The sequence below is a fragment of the Anolis carolinensis genome, unplaced genomic scaffold, assembly GCF_035594765.1.
Source record: "Anolis carolinensis isolate JA03-04 unplaced genomic scaffold, rAnoCar3.1.pri scaffold_24, whole genome shotgun sequence".
NCBI classification, from domain to species: Eukaryota; Metazoa; Chordata; class Lepidosauria; order Squamata; family Dactyloidae; genus Anolis; species Anolis carolinensis.
The window spans coordinates 411,935-437,588 of NW_026943833.1; the positions used below are offsets into that span (position 1 = coordinate 411,935).

Sequence of the window (25,654 nt, forward strand, 5' to 3'; positions counted from 1 at the left end):
AATGAGATTGAAAACAAAAGTGAAAGTGAAACTAAAATAACTAAAATAAATATGAATATTAAATATATTATATCCCAAAATGTAAATAATTTTACATATGTTAAATAAAATTAATATATTGTATATATATTTTAAGGGTACAAGATCTATTCATCATAATGGGATCCAAAGAGAAAGTGAAACTAAAACTAAAATAAATATGGTTATTAATATTAAATATATTAAATTCCAAAAATTAATATATTTTTAAATATTTTGGCTAAGTGGCTAATACAAGGTCCATTCATTATAATGGGATTGAAAGTGAAAGTAAAACTAAATGAATACAAATATTCAATATTAAATCCTAAAATTATATTTATATATAATTTAATGATAGAAATATTATATTATATAAATTATAATATATAAAATATATTTTAATATATTTTGGCTCACTGGCGGATACAAGGTCCATTCATTACAATGGGATCAAAAGTGAAAGTAAAACTAAAATATTAAATATATTAAATCCCAAAATGTAATGTTTTAATAGTGAAAGTAAAACTAAAAGTAAATATTATTAACTATAAAGTGAAAGTAAATCAAATAAATATGATTATTAAATATATTTCATCCCAAAATTATATTTATATAATCCATATAAATATTATATTTTAATATGGCGGATACAGGGTCCATTCATTCCAATGGAGTCAAAAGTGAAAGTGAAACTAAAATAAATATGAATATTAAATATTAAATATATTTCATCCCAAAATTATATTTATATAATCCATATAAATATTATGTTTTAATATGGTGGATACAGGGTCCATTCATTTCAATGGAGTCAAAAGTGAAAGTGAAACTAAAATAAATATGAATATTAAATATTAAATATATTAAATCCCAAAATTTAATATGTTTTAATATATTTTGGCTCAATTCGGGATAAAAGATCCATTCATTGTAATGGCATCAAAAGTGAAAGTAAAACTAAAACTAAAGCATTATTAACTATAAAGTGAAAGTAAAACAAATCAATATGAATATTAAATATTAAATATATTTAATCCCAAAATTATATTTATATAATCCATATACATATTATATTTTAATATGGCGGATACAGGGTCCATTCATTTCAATGGAGTCCAAAGTGAAAGTGAAACTAAAATCAATATGAATATTAAATATTAAATATATTTAATCCCAAAATTATATTTATATAATCCATATAAATATTATATTTTAATTTGGCGGATACAGGGTCCATTCATTTCAATGGAGTCCAAAGTGAAACTAACATAAATACTCATATTAAATATTAAATATTATAAATGCCAAAATTTAATATATTATAAATAATTTGGCTCAATTCGGGATAAAAGATCCATTCATTGTAATGGCATCAAAACTGAAAGTAAAACTAAAACTAAAGTAAGTATTATTAACTATAAAGTGAAAGTAAAACAAATCAATATGAATATTAAATATTAAATATATTTCATACCGAAATTATATTTATATAATCCATATAAATATTATATTTTAATATGGCGGATACAGGGTCCATTCATTTCAATGGAGTCAAAAGTGAATGTGAAACTAAAATCAATATGAATATTAAATATTAAATATATTTAATCCCAAAATTATATTTATATAATTCATATCAATATTATATTTTAATATGGCGGATACAGGGTCCATTCATTTCAATGGAGTCCAAAGTAAAAATGAAACTAAAATAAATATGAATATTAAATATTAAATATATTTCATCCCAAAATTATATTTATATAATCCATATAAATATTATATTTTAATATGGTGGATACAGGGTCCATTCATTCCAATGGAGTCCTAAGTGAAAGTGAAACTAAAATAAATACTCATATTAAATATTAAATATTATAAATGCCAAAATTTAATATATTATAAATAATTTGGCTCAATTCGGGATAAAAGATCCATTCATTGTAATGGCATCAAAAGTGAAAGTAAAACTAAAACTAAAGTATTATTAACTATAAAGTGAAAGTAAAACAAATCAAAATTAATATTAAATATTAAATATATTTAATCCCAAAATTATATTTATATAATCCATATAAATAATATATTTTAATATGGCGGATACAGGGTCCATTCATTTCAATGGAGTCAAAAGTGAAAGTGAAACTAAAATAAATACGAATATTAAATATTGAATATATTTAATCCCAAAATTTTATTTATATAATCCATATAAATATTATATTTTAATACGGCGGATACAGGGTCCATTCATTTCAATGGAGTCCTAAGTGAAAGTGAAACTAAAATAAATACTCATATTAAATATTAAATATTATAAATGCCAAAATTTAATATATTATAAATAATTTGGCTCAATTCGGGATAAAAGATCCATTCATTACAATGGCATCAAAAGTAAAACTAAAAGTAAACATTATTAACTATAAAATGAAAGTAAAACAAATAAATATGAATATTAAATATTAAATATATTTAATCCCAAAATTATATTATATTTTAATATGGCGGATACAGGGTCCATTCATTTCCATGGAGTCAAAAGTGAAAGTGAAACTAAAATAAATATTAACTATATTACATCCCAAAATTATATTTATGTGTAATATAATTACATAAATATTATATTTTTATGTAAATTACAATAGAGAAAAATATATTATATTTTAATATATTTCGGCCCCATGGCGGATACAGCGTCCATTCATTTCAATGGGGTCAAAAGTGAAAGTGAAACTAAAATAAATATTAACTATATTACATCCCAAAATTATATTTATGTGTAATATAATTACATAAATATTATATTTTTATGTAAATTACATTAGAGAAAAATATATTTTAATATATTTCGGCCCCATGGCGGATACAGCGTCCATTCATTTCAATGGGGGTCAAAAGTGAAAGTGAAACTAAAATAAATACGCATATTAAATATTAAATAATATCAATGCCAAAATTTGATATATTTTATCTCAATGGTGGAGACAAGGTCCATTCATTATAATGGGATCGAAAGCGAAACTATCCCAATACAATACAACATTATTATCTATTATTTTGATATAGTATTGTGATAATAATAATAATAATAATAATATATCGATTTTTCTCGTCTTCTGCAGTAAATACTACGAGAAAGAAGCCTTGCTGATGGACCCAGTTGACGGACCGATCCTCGCTTCGTTACTTGGTAATTAGGACTCATTAATTAATTTTGGCTGCCTTGTGTTCAGTATTGGAATTGCAACCTAAATCAATACGTTTTTCCTATCTCTTTGGCGACACCTAGTGTTCAGCCTCATATTGCAAGCTCACCTAGTGTTTTTATTTTATTTAACTATTAAATTATTATTATATTATTTCAAAACATATTATTATATTACTTATTTATTATCATGTTATTCTTACTTAATCGCTATTGTATTATTTATTTAATTATATTATTATATGATTATTAGTATTTTATTACTTATTTTTAAATTGTTCTTATATTTCATTATTATTGTTGTTGTGTATTATATGATTTATGTTATATTATATATTATTAAAGTATGTTATTATGGTAAGTATTATTATATTACTTATTTAATTTTAATTTTATACTATTTATTTCATTATTAATATATAATTTTATTTATCTCATTTCAATACGTATTCTTATATTATTTATTACCATTTTACTCTTATTTAATCATTATTATATTATTTTATTATATGATGATTATTATGATCATTGTGTTACTATTATTTTTATTTCTTAACTGTTCCTATATTTGTATTATTATCATGTATTATATATGTTATAGTATTACATATAATTACTATTATTAAAGTATGCTATTATATTTATTATATTGTTGTATTGACTATTATTATTATAATACTTATTTTATTGTTATTGTATATTATATTATTTAAATATTACACATTATTATATATTATTATTAAAATATTATATTACGTTATTATATTTTTTAACTATTGTATTATAATTTTATTTTATTAGTTCATTATTATGTTATTATATTACAATTTTTTAATTATTATTATTAGATTTTTAAATTATTCTTATATTGCTCTTTAGCGACACCTATTGTTCAGTCTTATATTGCAACTCCATAGGAATATTGTTTATTGTTTATTTTATTATACTAGTTTTTTTACTGTTATTGTTACATTATTATTTATTTTATATTATTTTTATTGTTTAACTGTTCTTATGTTTTATTGTTATTGTGTATTATATTATTTAAATATTATACGTTAGTATATATTATTATATTCATTATTTATTATGTTATATTAGTTAACTATTATTATATTGCTTATATTTTTTATTTTATTAGTTCATTGTTATTATATTATATTTTATTATTATTATTACTACTACTATTATTATTATTAATAGTAGATTTTTAAATTATTCTTATATTGCACTTTAGCGACACCTAGTTTTCAGTCTTATATTGCAAGCTCATAGGAATATTATTGTTTATTAGGTATTTTATCATATTAGTTTTTTTACTTTGCTGTTGTTATATTATTATTTATTTTATATTATTTTTATTATTTAACTGTTCTTATATTTTATTGTTATTGTGTATTATATCATTTAAATATTACACGTTATTATATATTATTATTAAAGTATATTATATTATCTAACTATTATTATATTATTATATTTTTATTTTAGCTCATTATTATGTTATTATTATATTTAATTTTATTATTATTATTATAAATTATTCTTATATTGCTCTTTAGCGACACCTAGTGTTCAGTCTTACATTGCAACCCCATAAGAATATTATTGTTTATTAGTTATTTTATCATACTAGTTTTTTTTACTTTGTTATCGTGATATTATTATACATTATTATTAAAGTATATTATATTATCTAACTATTATTATATTACTTATTATATTTTTATTTTAGTTCATTATGTTATTATTATATTTAATTTTATTATTATTATTATAAATTATTCTTATATTGCTCTTTAGCGACACCTAGTGTTCAGTCTTACATTGCAACCCCATAAGAATATTATTGTTTATTAGTTATTTTATCATACTAGTTTTTTTTACTTTGTTATCGTGATATTATTATACATTATTATTAAAGTATATTATATTATCTAACTATTATTATATTACTTATTATATTTTTATTTTAGCTCATTATGTTATTATTATATTTAATTTTATTATTATTATTATAAATTATTCTTATATTGCTCTTTAGCGACACCTAGTGTTCAGTCTTACATTGCAACCCCATAAGAATATTATTGTTTATTAGTTATTTTATCATACTAGTTTTTTTTACTTTGTTATCGTGATATTATTATACATTATTATTAAAGTATATTATATTATCTAACTATTATTATATTACTTATTATATTTTTATTTTAGCTCATTATGTTATTATTATATTTAATTTTATTATTATTATTATAAATTATTCTTATATTGCTCTTTAGCGACACCTAGTGTTCAGTCTTACATTGCAACCCCATAGGAATATTATTGCTTATTAGTTATTTTATCATGCTAGTTTTTTTTACTTTGTTATCGTGATATTATTATTTATTTTTATTATTTAACTGTTATATTATGTTATATTATGTAAAACTATTATTATGTTATATTTATTATTATTATTATTATTATTATTAGATTTTTAAATTATTCTTATATTTCTCTTTAGCGACACCTAGTGTTCAGTCTTACATTGCAACCCCATAGGAATATTATTGCTTATTAGTTATTTTATCATGCTAGTTTTTTTTACTTTGTTATCGTGATATTATTATTTATTTTTATTATTTAACTGTTATGTTATATCATGTAAAACTATTATTATGTTATATTTATTATTATTATTATTAGATTTTTAAATTATTCTTATATTTCTCTTTAGCGACACCTAGTGTTTGGTTTTATATTGCAGGTAATTCACTGCAATATAAATATTTATTATAATTAATTATTATTATTATTATTATTTCTTTATTCAGTGGGCCCCTGTGCCTTATTATATTATTTCAAAACATATTATTATATTACTTATATTATTTATTATCATGTTATTCTTACTTAATTGCTATTGTATTATTTATTTAATTATATTATTATATGATTATTGTTATATGATAATTAGTATTTTATTTCTTATTTTAAAATTGTTCTTATATTTCATTATTATTGTTTTTGTGTATTATATCATTTATGTTATATTATATATTATTAAAGTATGTTATTATGGTATTATTATATTACTTATTTAATTTTAATTTTATACTATTTATTTCATTATTAATATATAATTTTATTTATCTTATTTCAATACGTATTCTTATATTATTTATTACCATTTTACTCTTATTTAATCATTATTATATTATTTTATTATATGATGATTATTATGATCATTGTGTTACTATTATTTTTATTTCTTAACTGTTCCTATATTTGTATTATTATCATGTATTATATTATATATGTTACTAGCTGTGCCCGGCCACGCGTTGCTGTGGCAAAGTGGTGGTGGTATCGGTTAAAACTTGTTGTGGAATTTTTATTTGACGTTATTTGTATTTTTTTAAATTAATTTTATTGTCACTTATCTTTTTTATTTATTATATTTTATTATTTTGTTGTATTATTTTTAGTCATTTTGTTATAGTATTTTATTGTATTAATTATTTTAGTGTTTTTTATAATTTTTTTATTGTATTATTTGTATTTATTTTTTATCATTATTTTATTAACACTGGGCTGAGTGGGTTGCTAGGAGACCAAGTGGGTGGAGCTTAGCCTTGTAACTGGCAGCAATTGGATAAAAACTATTATTCCTCTCCCTCTAATTAGGAATTTATTTTTCTTTTCTTTTTGTTGTATCAACCTAGAGGCATGGATGAGGGGTTGTGATGTCAATTTTCGAGGTTGTGGGGTGTTTACTTTTGTTGTTTTGTCCGCTGCCGTGATGCCATCACTCTTTTATATATATAGAAGATAGTATTACATATAATTATTATTAGATTTTTAAATTATTCTTATATTTCTCTTTAGCGACACCTAGTGTTCAGTCTTATATTGCCAGCTCATTGTCTTCTATGGCCATTAATTGCATTGCTCTTTAGTGACACCTAGTGTTCAGTCTTATATTGCAACCCCATAGACTTCTATGGCAAGCTATTCATTGCATTGCCCTTTAGCGACACCTAGTGTTTGGTTTTATATTGCAGGTAATTCACTGCAATATAAATCTATATATATATAAAAGAGTGATGGCATCACGGCAGCGGACAAAACAACAAAAGTAAACACCCCACAACCTCGAAAATTGACATCACAACCCCTCATCCATGCCTCTAGGTTGATACAACAAAAAGAAAAGAAAAATAAATTCCTAATTAGAGGGAGAGGAATAATTTTTTTTATCCAATTGCTGCCAGTTAGAAGGCTAAGCTCCGCCCACTTGGTCTCCTAGCAACCCACTCAGCCCAGTGTTCATAAAATAATGATAAAAAAATAAATACAAATAATACAATAAAAAATTATGAAAAACACTAAAATAATTAATACAATAAAATACTATAACAAAAATAGTATGACTAAAAATAATACAACAAAATAATAAAATATAACAAATAAAAAAGATAAGTGACAGTAAAATTAATATAAAAAAATACAAATAACGTCAAATAAAAATTCCACAACAAGTTTTAACCGATACCACCACCACTTTGCCACAGCAACGCGTGGCCGGGCACAGCTAGTATTTATTATAATTAATTATTATTATTATTATTTCTTTATTCAGTGGGGCCCTGTGCCTTGGAATACACCCGGATGAAGACCTCGGACCACTTCTGGACCGACCCCTCGGCCGACGAGCTGGTCCAGCGCCACCGCATCCACGGCTCCGCCCACTCCTCCCACGGCCGCCAGGACTCCCCCACCAAGCGCCCCGCCCTCTGCGTACGTCTCGAACGAACGGATTAATTAATTAATGTCATATATATATATATATATATATATATATATATATATATGTATATCGTGGGGAGGGGGTCAAGTGGTTGACCCGTTCTCCGATTCCGGACAGATCCAGAAACGACACTCGTCCAGCGGGAGCATGGACGACCGTCCGTCCGTCTCGGCCCGGGATTACGTGGCCTCCCTCCACCAGAACAACCGGGCCACCCTCCTCTACGGCAAGAACAACGTCCTGGTCCAGCCGGTCAGTGGCCTCATTTATTAATGTATTACTTTCTTAATAATAATTATTAATAATTTATTACTTTATTATAATATAATTATTTTATTGCTTATTTATTCCTATTTAATTAGTAATAAAATAATGATAATATAATATAATACTAATATAATATAATACTAATACTAATATAATATAATATAATACTAATACTAATACTTATATACTAATATAATACTAATATAATATAATACTAATTATGTTATTATTTTATTACTTGCTTATTCCTATTTATGTGTTTTATTTTATTACTTATTTGTTCTTATTTATTGATTACTAATTACATTATAATATATTTTATTATTTATTCCTATTTATTAATTTATGAATTACTAATTATATTATCATATATTTTATTGCTTATTTATTCCTATTTATTACTTTATTAATTACTAATTATATTATCATTATTTTATTACTTGCTTATTCCTATTTATGTGTTTTATTTTATTACTTATTTGTTCTTATTTATTGATTACTAATTACATTATAATATATTTTATTATTTATTCCTATTTATTCATTTATTAATTACTAATTATATTGTAATATATTTTCTTACTTATTTGTTCCTATTTATTAATTTATTAATTACTAATTATATTATCATATATTTTATTACTTATTTGTTCCTATTTATCAATTTATTAATTACTAATTATATTATCATATATTTTATTACTTATTTGTTCCTATTTATTAATTTATTAATTACTAATTATATTATCATATATTTTATTACCTTTTTGTTCCTATTTATTAATTTATTAATTACTAATTATATTGTCATATATTTTATTACCTATTTGTTCCTATTTATTAATTTATTAATTACTAATTATATTGTCATATATTTTATTACTTATTTGTTCCTATTTATTAATGTATTAATTACTAATTATATTATCATATATTTTATTACTTATTTGTTCCTATTTATTTATTTATTAATTACTAATTATATTATAGTTTGATCCAGTTTGGTGGGCGTGGCAGTGGTTTGTGGGAGGTGAAGTGATTGAAAGTTTGGTCCTGATCCGTCACTGGTTAGAGGGACAGTGGTCTGAGAGAGATGAAGTGTTTCAAAGTACCGTAGATCCCATCATCCGTGCCCCATCCTCCCCCAAATCACACCAGGCCGTAAAGTGGGTCATGGGGGTTCTGTGTGCCAGGTTTGGTCCAGGTCCGTCATTCGTGGGGGTCACAGTGGTCTTTGGAAGTGAGTGAAGGTACTGCAGATCCCATCATCCATGGTTCATTGACCTCCAAACCACAGGAGGGTGTCAAGTGGGTTGTGAGGGGTATGTGTGCCAAGTTTGGTCTTGATCAGTCATTGGTGGGGGCCGCAGTGCTCTCAGGAAGTAAGTGAAGGTACTTCAAATCCCATCATCCATGGTCCATCCTCCCCTAAACTTCATCAGGGTGTGAAGTGGGTCATGTGGGTTAGGTGTGCTGAGTTTGGTCCTGGTCCGTCATTTGTGGTGGTCATAGCTGTCTTTGGAAGTGAGTGAAGGTACTCCAGATCCCATCATCCATGGTACAACCTACCCCAAACTGCACCAGGGTGTAAAGTGGGTCATGGGGGTTCTGTGTGCCAAGTTTGGTCCCGGTCCGTCATTCGTGGCGGTCACAGTGGTCTTTGGAAGTGAGTGAAGGTACTGCGAATCCCATCATCCATGGTCCAAACTCCCCCAAACTGCACCAGTGTGTAAAGTGGGTCATGGGGGTTCTGTGTGCCAAGTTTGGTCCCGGTCCGTCATTCGTGGCGGTCACAGTGGTCTCTGGAAGTGAGTGAAGGTACTGTGAATCTCATCATCCTTTGTTGGTCCTCCAGAACATCTCTATGGTGACTTATACACATTTATTTTGTGTGTAGATTTTTCTCTAGGACATTTGTTGGTCCTCCAGGACATCTCTATGGTGACTCATACACATTTCCACTCTTATTATGTGTATAGATTATCTCTAGGACCTTTGTTGATACTCCAGGACATCTCTATGGTGACTTATACAAATTTATTATGTGTGTAGATTATCTCTAGGACATTTGTTGGTCCTCCAGGAATCTCTATTTTTACTATGTGTGTAGATGATCTCTAGGACCTTTGTTGGTCCTCCAGGACATCTGTAGGGTGACTTATACAAATTTATTATGTGTGTAGATTATCTCTAGGACCTTTGTTGGTCCTCCAGGACATCTCTATGGTAACTTATACATATTTATTATGTGTGTAGATTATCTCTAGGACATTTGTTGGTCCTCCAGGACATCTCTATTTTTACTATGTGTGTAGATGATCTCTAGGACCTTTGTTGGTCCTCCAGGACATCTGTAGGGTGACTTATACAAATTTATTATGTGTGTAGATTATCTCTAGGACATTTGTTGGTCCTCCAGGACATCTCTATGGTAACTTATACATATTTATTATGTGTGTAGATTATCTCTAGGACATTTGTTGGTCCTCCAGGACATCTCTAGGGTGACTTATACAAATTTATTATGTGTGTAGATTATCTCTAGGACATTTGTTGGTCCTCCAGGACATCTCTATGGTGACTTATACAAATTTATTATGTGTGTAGATGATCTCTAGGACCTTGGTTGGTCCTCCAGGACATCTCTAGGGTGACTTATACAAATTTATTATGTGTGTAGATTATCTCTAGGACATTTGTTGGTCCTCCAGGACATCTCTATGGTGACTTATACAAATTTATTATGTGTGTAGATTATCTCTAGGACATTTGTTGGTCCTCCAGGACATCTTTACTTTTACTATGTGTGTAGATGATCTCTAGGACCTTTGTTGGTCCTCCAGGACATCTCTAGGGTGACTTATACAAATTTATTATGTGTGTAGATTATCTCTAGGACATTTGTTGGTCCTCCAGGACATCTCTATGGTAACTTATACATATTTATTATGTGTGTAGATTATCTCTAGGACATTTGTTGGTCCTCCAGGACATCTCTAGGGTGACTTATACAAATTTATTATGTGTGTAGATTATCTCTAGGACATTTGTTGGTCCTCCAGGACATCTCTATGGTGACTTATACAAATTTATTATGTGTGTAGATGATCTCTAGGACCTTGGTTGGTCCTCCAGGACATCTCTAGGGTGACTTATACAAATTTATTATGTGTGTAGATTATCTCTAGGACATTTGTTGGTCCTCCAGGACATCTCTATGGTGACTTATACAAATTTATTATGTGTGTAGATTATCTCTAGGACATTTGTTGGTCCTCCAGGACATCTCTATGGTGACTTATACAAATTTATTATGTGTGTAGATGATCTCTAGGACCTTGGTTGGTCCTCCAGGACATCTCTAGGGTGACTTATACAAATTTATTATGTGTGTAGATTATCTCTAGGACATTTGTTGGTCCTCCAGGACATCTCTATGGTGACTTATACAAATTTATTATGTGTGTAGATGATCTCTAGGACCTTTGTTGGTCCTCCAGGACATCTCTAGGGTGACTTATACAAATTTATTATGTGTGTAGATTATCTCTAGGACATTTGTTGGTCCTCCAGGACATCTCTATTTTTACTATGTGTGTAGATGATCTCTAGGACCTTTGTTGGTCCTCCAGGACATCTGTAGGGTGACTTATACAAATTTATTATGTGTGTAGATTATCTCTAGGACCTTTGTTGGTCCTCCAGGACATCTCTATGGTAGCTTATACATATTTATTATGTGTGTAGATTATCTCTAGGACATTCGTTGGTCCTCCAGGACATCTCTATTTTTACTATATGTGTAGATGATCTCTAGGACCTTTGTTGGTCCTCCAGGACATCTCTAGGGTGACTTATACAAATTTATTATGTGTGTAGATTATCTCTAGGACCTTTGTTGGTCCTCCAGGACATCTCTATGGTAACTTATACATATTTATTATGTGTGTAGATTATCTCTAGGACATTCGTTGGTCCTCCAGGACATCTCTATTTTTACTATGTGTGTAGATGATCTCTAGGACCTTTGTTGGTCCTCCAGGACATCTCTAGGGTGACTTATACAAATGTATTTTGTGTGTAGATTATCTCTAGGACCATCGTTGGTCCTCCAGAACATCTCTATGGTGATTTACAGAAATTCATTTTGTGTGTAGATTATCTCTAGGACATGCGTTGGTCCTCCAGGACATCTCTATGGTAACATACACATTTATTATGCGTGTAAATTATCTCTAGGACCTTTGTTGGTCCTCCAGGACGTCTCTATGGTAACCTCCTGGGAAAGTCCTCCTAGCACTTCCTCCTCTTCTGTTTTCCTAGAGAGACGACATGGAGGCCATCCCGGGCTACCTGTCCCTCCACCAGACGGCCGACGTGATGACCCTCAAGTGGACCCCCAACCAGCTCATGAACGGATCCGTGGGGGACCTCGACTATGAGAAGAGGTCACCACCCCCTTTTTTTGAGGTCGTCCCAGGTCTCCTTGGCCGGTCTGGTTGACCTCTGGGGTCCCTGGGGTCTGGTTGACTACTGAGTTCTTCTTTGGACCCATAGAGGTCCAAAATGGCCACCTTTGGGGGGTTGGATGGGCCTCTGTCGGGAGGGTTCTTTGGATAAATCTGTCTCGTCCCTGCAGTGTCTACTGGGACTACGCCATGACCATCCGCCTGGAGGAGATCGTCTACTTGCATTGCCACCAGCAAGGTGAATCTATGGGGAGATCCTCCAGGTAGACCTTGACCCAATGAAAGCCCATTGAATCTATGGGCCTGACCCTTGGATTGACTCGCCGTTGGGTTGACCCATGGTGAAGGTGGCCAACCGTCTCCCCAAGTGGTCAAACCCAACTTGAAACCCATTAGAACCCATGGAATTGACCTATAGATTGGTTTGACCCATAGATAAGTCAACTGAGCATCAAACCAAGAGTGTAGATCCCAATGAAACCACATCGAATCCATGGGGTTGGCCTTTGGATTGGGTTGACCCATAGAGAAGTCAACTGAGCATCAACCCAAGAGCATTGAACCCAATGAAACCCCATTGAATCCATGGGATTGGCCTTGGGGTTGGGTTGACTCATGGCCAAGATATCCAACCTTGGGTTGATCTGACCCATAGATAATGATGGTTGAACCCAATTAGGCCCATTGAATCCATGAGAAATATCTTGGATTGACCCCTGGTCGGGTTGACCCATGGTCAAGATGATCAACCATCAACCGAAGTGGTCAAACCCAATGAAACCCCATTGAATCCATGGGTTGGGCCCTGGCCCTGACAACCAGCCATCAACCCAAGTGGTCAAACTCAATGAAACCCATTGAATCCATGGGATTGGCCTTCAGATTGGGTTGACTCGTGGGTTGACCTGACCCATAGATACGCCAACTGGTCATGGTGGGTTGACCTGACCCATAGATAATGATGGTTGAACCCCATTAAACCCATTGAATCCATGGGATTGGCCTTTGGACTGACTCGCTGTTGGATTGAGTCATGGTCAAGATGGCCAACCATCAACCCAAGTGGTTGAACCCAATGAAGCCCCATTGAATCCATGGGATTGACTTGTTATGGGGTTGGGTAGTGGTCAAGATATCCCACCATTGACATTGCGTCCATGGGATTGACCTCAAGGTTGGGTTGACCCATAGATAAGTCAATTGACCATCAACCCAAGAGCGTTGAACCCAATGAAGCCCCATTGAATCCATGGGGTTGACTTTCTATGGGGTTGGGTAGTGGTCAAGATATCCCACCATTGACATTGCGTCCATGGGATTGACCTCAAGATTGGGTTGACCCATAGATAAGTCAATTGACCATCAACCCAAGAGCGTTGAACCCAATGAAACCCCATTGAATCCATGGGATTGACTTGTTATGGGGTTGGGTAGTGGTCAAGATATCCCACCATTGACATTGCGTCCATAGGATTGACCTCAAGATTGGGTTGACCCATAGATAAGTCAATTGACCATCAACACAAGAGCGTTGAACCCAATGAAACCCCATTGAATCTATGGGATTAACTTGCTGTGGGGTTGGGTAGTGGTCAAGATATCCCACCATTGACATTGCGTCCATAGGATTGACCTCAAGGTTGGGTTGACCCATAGATAAGTCAATTGACCATCAACCCAAGAGCGTTGAACCCAATGAAACCCCATTGAATCCATGGGATTGACTTGTTATGGGGTTGGGTAGTGGTCAAGATATCCCACCATTGACATTGCGTCCATAGGATTGACCTCAAGATTGGGTTGACCCATAGATAAGTCAATTGACCATCAACCCAAGAGCATTGAAACCAATGAAACCCCATTGAATCCATGGGATTGACTTGTTATGGGGTTGGGTAGTGGTCAAGATATCCCACCATTGACATTGCGTCCGTAGGATTGACCTCAAGATTGGGTTGACCCATAGATAAGTCAATTGACCATCAACCCAAGAGCGTTGAACCCAATGAAACCCCATTGAATCCATGGGGTTGACTTTCTATGGGGTTGGGTAGTGGTCAAGATATCCCACCATTGACATTGCGTCCGTAGGATTGACCTCAAGGTTGGGTTGACCCATAGATAAGTCAATTGACCATCAACCCAAGAGCATTGAAACCAATGAAACCCCATTGAATCCATGGGATTGACTTGTTATGGGGTTGGGTAGTGGTCAAGATAACCCACCATTGACATTGCGTCCATGGGATTGACCTCAAGGTTGGGTTGACCCATAGATAAGTCAATTGACCATCAACCCAAGAGCGTTGAACCCAATGAAGCCCCATTGAATCCATGGGGTTGACTTTCTATGGGGTTGGGTAGTGGTCAAGATAACCCACCATTGACATAGCGTCCATGGGATTGACCTCAAGATTGGGTTGACCCATAGATAAGTCAATTGACCATCAACCAAGAGCGTTGAACCCAATGAAACCCCATTGAATCCATGGGATTGACTTGCTGTGGGGTTGGGTAGTGGTCAAGATATCCCACCATTGACATTGCGTCCGTAGGATTGACCTCAAGATTGGGTTGACCCATAGATAAGTCAATTGACCATCAACCCAAGAGCGTTGAACCCAATGAAACCCCATTGAATCCATGGGATTGACTTTCTATGGGGTTGGGTAGTGGTCAAGATATCCCACCATTGACATTGCGTCCGTAGGATTGACCTCAAGGTTGGGTTGACCCATAGATAAATCAATTGACCATCAAGCCAAGAGCGTTGAACCCAATGAAACCCCATTGAATCCATGGGATTGACTTGTTATGGGGTTGGGTAGTGGTCAAGATATCCCACCATTGGCATTGCGTCCGTAGGATTGACCTCAAGATTGGGTTGACCCATAGATAAGTCAATTGACCATCAACCCAAGAGCGTTGAACCCAATGAAACCCCATTGAATCCATGGGATTGACTTGTTATGGGGTTGGGTAGTGGTCAAGATATCCCACCATTGACGTTGCGTCCATGGGATTGACCTCAAGATTGGGTTGACCCATAGATAAGTCAATTGACCATCAACCCAAGAGCGTTGAACCCAATGAAACCCCATTGAATCCATGGGATTGACTTGTTATGGGGTTGGGTAGTGGTCAAGATATCCCACCATTGACATTGCGTCCATGGGATTGACCTCAAGATTGGGTTGACCCATAGATAAGTCAATTGACCATCAACCCAAGAGCGTTGAACCCAATGAAACCCCATTGAATCCATGGGATTGACTTTCTATGGGGTTGGGTAGTGGTCAAGATATCCCACCATTGACATTGCGTCCATGGGATTGACCTCAAGATTGGGTTGACCCATAGATAAGTCAATTGACCATCAACCCAAGAGCGTTGAACCCAATGAAACCCCATTGAATCCATGGGATTGACTTTCTATGGGGTTGGGTAGTGGTCAAGATAACCCACCATTGACATAGCGTCCATGGGATTGACCTCAAGATTGGGTTGACCCATAGATAAGTCAATTGACCATCAACCAAGAGCGTTGAACCCAATGAAACCCCATTGAATCCATGGGATTGACTTGCTGTGGGGTTGGGTAGTGGTCAAGATATCCCACCATTGACATTGCGTCCGTAGGATTGACCTCAAGATTGGGTTGACCCATAGATAAGTCAACTGACCATCAACCCAAGAGCATTGAACCCAATGAAACCCCATTGAATCCATGGGATTGACTTTCTATGGGGTTGGGTAGTGGTCAAGATAACCCACCATTGACATAGCGTCCATGGGATTGACCTCAAGATTGGGTTGACCCATAGATAAGTCAATTGACCATCAACCAAGAGCGTTGAACCCAATGAAACCCCATTGAATCCATGGGATTGACTTGCTGTGGGGTTGGGTAGTGGTCAAGATATCCCACCATTGACATTGCGTCCGTAGGATTGACCTCAAGATTGGGTTGACCCATAGATAAGTCAATTGACCATCAACCCAAGAGCGTTGAACCCAATGAAACCCCATTGAATCCATGGGATTGACTTGTTATGGGGTTGGGTAGTGGTCAAGATATCCCACCATGGGATTGACCTCAAGGTTGGGTTGACCCATAGATACGTCAATTGAGCTTCAACCCAAAGTAGACCCACTGAATCCATGGGTCTGACCCTCGTTTCTCCCCAGTGGACAGCGGGGGCACGGTGGTGCTGGTGAGCCAGGACGGGATCCAGCGGCCGCCCCTCCGCTTCCCCAAGGGGGGGCACCTCCTCCAGTTCCTCTCCTGCCTCGAGAACGGGCTCCTGCCCCACGGACAGCTGGACCCCCCTCTGTGGTCCCAGCGGGGAAAGGTAAACACGGCCACGTCCCTCGTCTTCCGTGTCCCATAACCGTGCCCCACTTCCTTCCTTCCTTACGGGGGAAGGTCTTCTCGTTCCGGTCTTCCGCGACCCATAACCGTGCCCCACTTCCTTCCAGGGGAAGGTCTTCCCGAAGCTGAAGAAGAGGAGCCCCCCGGGGTCCTCGGAGTCGGACAAGGAGGACGAGGAGGCCACGGACTACGTCTTCCGGATCCTCTACCCGGGAATGCCCTCCGACTTCGGTGAGTCTATGGGGCAGGCGGATATGGGGCGGGGTCTTCCGGGTGGGTCTCAGCCCTGATTATATATAAATATAATTTTGGGATGTAATATCTTTAATATTAAATATTCGTATTTATTTTAGTTTCACTTTCGCTTTCGGCCCCATTGAAATGAATGGGCCCCATATCCGCCATGGGGCCGAAATATATTAAAATATATTTTAACTATTGTAATTTACATAATAAAATATTTATGTAATTATAAATACTTTAGCATTTAATATATTTAATATTTATATTTATTTTAATTTCACTTTCGCTTTCGGCCCCATTGAAATGAATGGGCCCCATATCTGCCATGGGGCCAAAATATATTAAAGTTTACATAATAAAATATCTTATTTATGTAATTATATATAAATATGATTTTAGTATTTAATATATTTAATATTTATATATATTTTAGTTTCACTTTCGCTTTCGGCCCCATTGAAATGAATGGGCCCCATATCTGCCATGGGGCTGAAATATATTAAAATTTACATAATAAAATATAATATTTATGTAATTATAAATACTTTAGCATTTAATATATTTAATATTTATATTTATTTTAATTTCACTTTCGCTTTCGGCCCCATTGAAATGAATGGGCCCCATATCTGCCATGGGGCTGAAATATATTAAAATTTACATAATAAAATATAATATTTATGTAATTATAAATACTTTAGCATTTAATATATTTAATATTTATATTTATTTTAATTTCACTTTCGCTTTCGGCCCCATTGAAATGAATGGGCCCCATATCTGCCATGGGGCTGAAATATATTAAAATTTACATAATAAAATATAATATTTATGTAATTATAAATTCTTTAGCATTTAATATATTTAATATTTATATTTATTTTAATTTCACTTTCGCTTTTGGCCCCATTGAAATGAATGGGCCCCATATCTGCCATGGGGCTGAAATATATTAAAATTTACATAATAAAATATAATATTTATGTAATTATAAATACTTTAGCATTTAATATATTTAATATTTATATTTATTTTAATTTCACTTTCGCTTTCGGCCCCATTGAAATGAATGGGTCCCCTATCTGCCATGGGGCTGAAATATATTAAAATTTACATAATAAAATATAATATTTATGTAATTATAAATACTTTAGCATTTAATATATTTAATATTTATATTTATTTTAATTTCACTTTCGCTTTCGGCCCCATTGAAATGAATGGGCCCCCTATCTGCCATGGGGCTGAAATATATTAAAATTTACATAATAAAATATAATATTTATGTAATTATAAATACTTTAGCATTTAATATATTTAATATTTAGTGTTAAATATATTTAATATTTCATATTCATATTTATTTTAGTTTCACTTTCACTTTCAATCCCATTGTAATGAATGGACCTTGTATCCGCCAGTGAGCCGAAATATATTAAAATATAATATATTTTATATATATATTATTATTTATATAATATAGTATAATATTTCTATCATCATTACATCGTTAGAGACGTTGTCGACCCATGGACCCAACTATTTAATTTCATATATTAAATTATATTGCATTTTGGGGTTTAATATATTTAATATTTAATATTCATATTTGTTTTAGTTATTTTAGTTTTACTTTTACTTTCACTTTCGATCCCATTGTAATGAATGGACCTCGTATCAGCCACGGAGCCAAAATATATTAAAATTTATTACATTTTGGGATTTAATATATTTAATATTTCATATTCATATTATAGTTTTACTTTCACTTTAACTTTCGACCCCATGGTGAGGAATTGACATTGTACCCTTATAATATATATGAAATATATTAATTTAATTTAATTTATTAAATTATATTGCATTTTGGGGTTAAATATATTTAATATTTAATATTCATATTTGTTTTAGTTATTTTAGTTTTACTTTTACTTTCACTTTCGATCCCATTGTAATGAATGGACCTCGTATCAGCCACGGAGCCAAAATATATTAAAATATATTACATTTTGGGATTTAATATATTTAATATTTCATATTCATATTATAGTTTTACTTTCACTTTAACTTTCGACCCCATGGTGAGGAATTGACATTGTACCCTTATAATATATATGAAATATATTAATTTAATTTAATTTATTAAATTATATTGCATTTTGGGGTTAAATATATTTAATATTTAATATTCATATTTGTTTTAGTTATTTTAGTTTTACTTTTACTTTCACTTTCGATCCCATTGTAATGAATGGACCTCGTATCAGCCACGGAGCCAAAATATATTAAAATATATTACATTTTGGGATTTAATATATTTAATATTTCATATTCATATTATAGTTTTACTTTCACTTTAACTTTCGACCCCATGGTGAGGAATTGACATTGTACCCTTATAATATATATGAAATATATTAATTTAATTTAATTTATTAAATTATATTGCATTTTGGGGTTAAATATATTTAATGTTTAATATTCAGTTATTTTACTGTCATTTTCACTTTCACTTTCGATCCCATTGTAATGAATGGACCTTGTATCCACCATTGAGACAAAATATATTAAATTTTGGGATTTAATATAGTTAATATTTAATATTATTATTATTTTACTTTTACTTTCATATTCATATTATAGTTTCACTTTCACTTTTGATCGCATTGTGAGGAATTAATCTCGTACCCTTATATGAAATATATTAATTTAATTTAATATATTAAATTATATTGAATATTGGGATTTAATATATTTAATATTTAATATTCATATTTATTTTAGTTATTTTACTTTCACTTTCACTTTCGATCCCATTGTGAGGAATTGCTCTTGTTCCCTTATATGAAATATATTAATTTAATTGAATATATTAAATTATATTGAATATTGGGATTTAATATATTTAATATTCATATTTATTTTAGTTATTTTACTTTCACTTTCACTTTCGATCCCATTGTGAGGAATTGATCTTGTTCCCTTATATGAAATATATTAATTTAATTTAATATCTTAAATTATATTGAATATTGGGATTTAATATATTTAATATTTAATATTCATATTTATTTCAGTTATTTTACTTTCACTTTCACTTTTGATCCCATTGTGAGAAATTGCTCTTGTTCCCTTATATGAAATATATTAATTTAATTTAATATATTAAATTATATTGAATATTGGGATTTAATATATTTAATATTTAATATTCATATTTATTTTAGTTATTTTACTTTCACTTTCACTTTCGATCCCATTGTGAGGAATTGCTCTTGTTCCCTTATATGAAATATATTAATTTAATCTAATATATTAAATTATATTGAATATTAGGAATTAATATATTTAATATTTAATATTCATATTTATTTTAGTGTTACTTTCACTTTCACTTTCAATCCCATTGTGAGGAATTGATCTTGTACCCTTATAATATATATGAAATATATTAATTTAATTTAATAAATTATATTGCATTTTGGGGTTAAATATATTTAATATTTCATATTTCAAATTCATATTTATTTTACTTTCACTTTCAATCCCATTGTAATGAATGGACCAAATTAAAATATAATATATTTTATATGTATTATAATTTATATAATATAATATAATTTTTCTATCGTCATTACATCGTTACAGACGTTGTTGACCCATGGACCCAACTATTTAATTTCATATATTAAATTATATTGCATTTTGGGGTTAAATATATTGAATATTCATAATTATTTTACTTTCACTTTCACTTTCGATCCCATTGTAATGAATGGACCGAAATATATTAAAATATAATATATTTTATATATATTATAATTTATATAATATATTATAATATTGCTACCATCATTACATCATTACAGATGTTGTTGACCCATGGACCCAACTATTGGGCGGTGAGGTTGACCACCATATTGGCTCACCAACCGTTGACCTTGGTTGACCCTAATGACCCATAGATCCTTTTCCGCCTCTAGTTGTGCTCAGTGGCCCTTCTGTCCTTCTCCGGGGCTCCAACCACGTTACTCCGACGCCCGGCAAAGTGGTGGTCGTCCCGAGAACTTCTCTGGAACCGATCCACACGTACCCCAAAACCACGCTGGCCGGGTCTGGTCGGGAAGGCCAGTGCGAATTATGTGGTTGGCATATTTACTGTCGTTTTCCTCTCGAAATCCGTGTACTGATTGGGTGGTGATCATGTGACCCAACTTGATTGACAGCATGCCCCGGATCTAGACCTTCTCTCGATTTCCCTCCAATAAATCGTTGTCGATTTTAGTCGGGGTTGAATACTCGTTTTCCGTCCAGTGACTTTCTTTCTTCTCGACTTCTTCGTTCTCGTCCTTTCATCTCGACTTTTTTTTGTTCTCGTCTTTTCATCTCGACCTTTTCGTTCTCCATTCGTTTCATTTTTAAAAATTATCATTTTTTTAAAAAAAAATCTCGATTTTTTTGCCAATATTTTTTCTTCTCGTCCTGAGTTTCGTTCTCGTCCTTTCATCTCGACCTTTTCGTTCTCCTTTCATCTTGTTTTTTAAAATTACCGTTTTTTTAAAAAAAAAATCTCGATTTTTTTGCCAATATTTTTTTCTTCTCGTCCTGAGTTTCGTTCTCGTCCTTTCATCTCGACCTTTTCGTTCTCCTTTCATCTTGTTTTTTAAAATTACCATTTTTTTAAAAAAAAAATCTCGATTTTTTTGCCAATATTTTTTTCTTCTCGTCCTGAGTTTCGTTCTCGTCCTTTCATCTCAACTTTTTCGTTCTCCTTTCATCTTGTTTTTTAAAATTACCGTTTTTTTAAAAAAAAAATCTCGATTTTTTTGCCAATATTTTTTCTTCTCGTCCTGAGTTTCGTTCTCATCCTTTCATCTCAACTTTTTCGTTCTCCTTTCATCTTGTTTTTTAAAAATACCGTTTTTTTAAAAAAAAAAATCTCGATTTTTTTGCCAATATTTTTTTCTTCTCGTCCTGAGTTTCGTTCTCGTCCTTTCATCTCGACCTTTTCGTTCTCCTTTCATCTCGTTTTTTAAAATTACAGTTTTTTAAAAAAAAAATTCAATTTTTTGCCAATTTTTTCTTCTTCTCGTCCTGAGTTTCGTTCTTGTCCTTTCACCTTGACTTTCGTTCCCATCTCGTTTTTTTTAAAAAATCTTTTTTAAAAATCTCAAAATTTTGCCAATATTTCTGTCTTCTCTTACTGATTTTCGTTCTCGTCTCCTCTCAATTTCTCCCATTTTGATTCCGTTTTATCAGAATTTCATTCTCGTACTTTCCCCTCAATTTCTCTCATTTTGGTCCCGTGATTTAATCTCGATTTCAGTCTAATTAACCAATTTCCTTCTCGTAACTGCTTTAATCACAGTTTCATTCTCGTACTTTCCTCCCGTTTTGACTCTAGTTCTCACAGTTTCATTCTCTTAATTTCCTCGCAATTTCTCTCATTTTGCTACAGTTTCTTATCAGAGTTTCATTTTTGTATTTTCGCCCCGATTTCTCTCGTTTTGGTGCCGTAATTTAATCTTGATTTCTGTCTAATAAACCGGTTTCCTTTTCTTCTCGTAATTGATTTCATGAGCGCCTGATTCTCGTATTTTCCTCTCGATTTCTCTCGTTTTGGTGCCGTAATTTAATCTCGATTTTAGCCTAATAAACCCATTTCCTTTTCTTCTCGTAATTAATTTTATGAGCGATTAATTATCGTACTTTCAATTTCTCTCCTTTTGGTTCCGTAATTTAATCTTGATTTCTGTCTAATAAACCCGTTTCCTTTTCTTCTCGTAATTAATTTTATGAGCGCTTAATTCTCGTACTTTCAATTTCTCTCGTTTTGGTTCCGTAATTTAATCTCGACTTCAGTCTAATAAACCCGTTTCCTTTTCTTCTCGTAATTAATTTTATGAGCGCTTAATTCTCGTACTTTCAATTTCTCTCCTTTTGGTGCCGTAATTTAATCTCGATTTCAGTCTAATAAACCCGTTTCCTTTTCTTCTCGTAATTAATTTTATGAGCGATTAATTCTCGTACTTTCAATTTCTCTCGTTTTGGTGCCGTAATTTAATCTCGACTTCAGTCTAATAAACCCGTTTCCTTTTCTTCTCGTAATTAATTTTATGAGCGATTAATTCTCGTACTTTCAATTTCTCTCCTTTTGGTGCCGTAATTTAATCTCGATTTCAGTCTAATAAACCCGTTTCCTTTTCTTCTCGTAATTAATTTTATGAGCGATTAATTCTCGTACTTTCAATTTCTCTCCTTTTGGTGCCGTAATTTAATCTCGACTTCAGTCTAATAAACCCGTTTCCTTTTCTTCTCGTAATTGATTTTATGAGCGATTAATTCTCGTACTTTCAATTTCTCTCGTTTTGCTTCCGTAATTTAATCTCGACTTCAGTCTAATAAACCCGTTTCCTTTTCTTCTCGTAATTAATTTTATGAGCGATTAATTCTCGTACTTTCAATTTCTCTCGTTTTGGTGCCGTAATTTAATCTCGACTTCAGTCTAATAAACCCGTTTCCTTTTCTTCTCGTAATTGATTTTATGAGCGATTAATTCTCGTACTTTCAATTTCTCTCCTTTTGGTTCCATAATTTAATCTCGATTTCAGCCTAATAAACCCATTTCCTTTTCTTCTCGTAATTAATTCTATGAGCGATTAATTCTCGTACTTTCAATTTCTCTCCTTTTGGTTCCATAATTTAATCTCGATTTCAGCCTAATAAACCCATTTCCTTTTCTTCTCGTAATTAATTTTATGAGCGATTAATTCTCGTACTTTCAATTTCTCTCCTTTTGGTTCCATAATTTAATCTCGATTTCAGCCTAATAAACCCGTTTCCTTTTCTTCTCGTAATTAATTTTATGAGCGATTAATTCTCGTACTTTCAATTTCTCTCCTTTTGGTTCCATAATTTAATCTCGATTTTAGCCTAATAAACCCGTTTCCTTTTCTTCTCGTAATTAATTTTATGAGCGATTAATTCTCGTACTTTCAATTTCTCTCCTTTTGGTTCCATAATTTAATCTCGATTTCAGTCTAATAAACCCGTTTCCTTTTCTTCTCGTAATTAATTTTATGAGCGATTAATTCTCGTACTTTCAATTTCTCTCCTTTTGGTTCCGTAATTTAATCTCGACTTCAGTCTAATAAACCCGTTTCCTTTTCTTCTCGTAATTAATTTTATGAGCGATTAATTCTCGTACTTTCAATTTCTCTCGTTTTGGTGCCGTAATTTAATCTCGACTTCAGTCTAATAAACCCGTTTCCTTTTCTTCTCGTAATTGATTTTATGAGCGATTAATTCTCGTACTTTCAATTTCTCTCGTTTTGGTTCCGTAATTTAATCTCGATTTCAGCCTAATAAACCCGTTTCCTTTTCTTCTCGTAATTAATTTTATGAGCGATTAATTCTCGTACTTTCAATTTCTCTCGTTTTGCTTCCGTAATTTAATCTCGACTTCAGTCTAATAAACCCGTTTCCTTTTCTTCTCGTAATTAATTTTATGAGCGATTAATTCTCGTACTTTCAATTTCTCTCGTTTTGCTTCCGTAATTTAATCTCGATTTCAGTCTAATAAACCCGTTTCCTTTTCTTCTCGTAATTAATTTTATGAGCGATTAATTCTTGTACTTTCCTCTCGATTTCTCTCGTTTTGGTTCCGTAATTTAATCTAAATTTCAGCCTAATAAACCCGTTTCCTTTTCTTCTTGTAATTGATTTTGTGAGCGCTTAATTCTCTCGATTTCTCCTGTTTTCATTCCGTTTTCATCAGAATTTCGTTCTTGTACTTTTTTCTCGATTTCTCTTGTTTTGGTGCCGTAATTTAATCTCGATTTCAGTCTAATAAACCCGTTTCCTTTTCTTCTCGTAATTGATTTTATGAGCGCTTGATTCTCGTACTTTCCTCTCGATTTCTCCCATTTTGATTCCGTTTTCATCAGAATTTCATTCTTGTACTTTTTTCTCGATTTCTCTTGTTTTGGTGCCGTAATTTAATCTCGATTTCACTCTAATAAACTCGTTTCCTTTTCTTCTCGTAATTAATTTTATGAGCGCTTGATTCTCTCGATTTCTCCTGTTTTCATTCCGTTTTAATCAGAATTTCATTCTTGTACTTTTTTCTCGATTTCTCTTGTTTTGGTGCCGTAATTTAATCTCGATTTCACTCTAATAAACCCGTTTCCTTTTCTTCTCGTAATTGATTTTATGAGCGCTTAATTCTCGTACTTTCCTCTCGATTTCTCCCGTTTTGATTCCGTTTTCATCAGAAT

General features: G+C 31.8%; 1 protein-coding gene across 1 annotated transcript in view; it reads left to right on the forward strand.

Moving 5' to 3' along the window:
• The window catches only part of sgsm1 (small G protein signaling modulator 1), a 61,679-nt gene that overhangs the window by 15,133 nt on the left and 20,892 nt on the right, over positions 1–25,654 (forward strand). Inside the window, exons 5-11 of the mRNA XM_062966583.1 lie at positions 3,147–3,214; positions 7,860–8,017; positions 8,145–8,279; positions 12,618–12,742; positions 12,934–13,001; positions 16,952–17,115; positions 17,243–17,366. Coding sequence (XP_062822653.1) covers positions 3,147–3,214; positions 7,860–8,017; positions 8,145–8,279; positions 12,618–12,742; positions 12,934–13,001; positions 16,952–17,115; positions 17,243–17,366 — 842 coding nt within the window. The remainder of the gene's footprint in view (positions 1–3,146; positions 3,215–7,859; positions 8,018–8,144; positions 8,280–12,617; positions 12,743–12,933; positions 13,002–16,951; positions 17,116–17,242; positions 17,367–25,654) is intronic.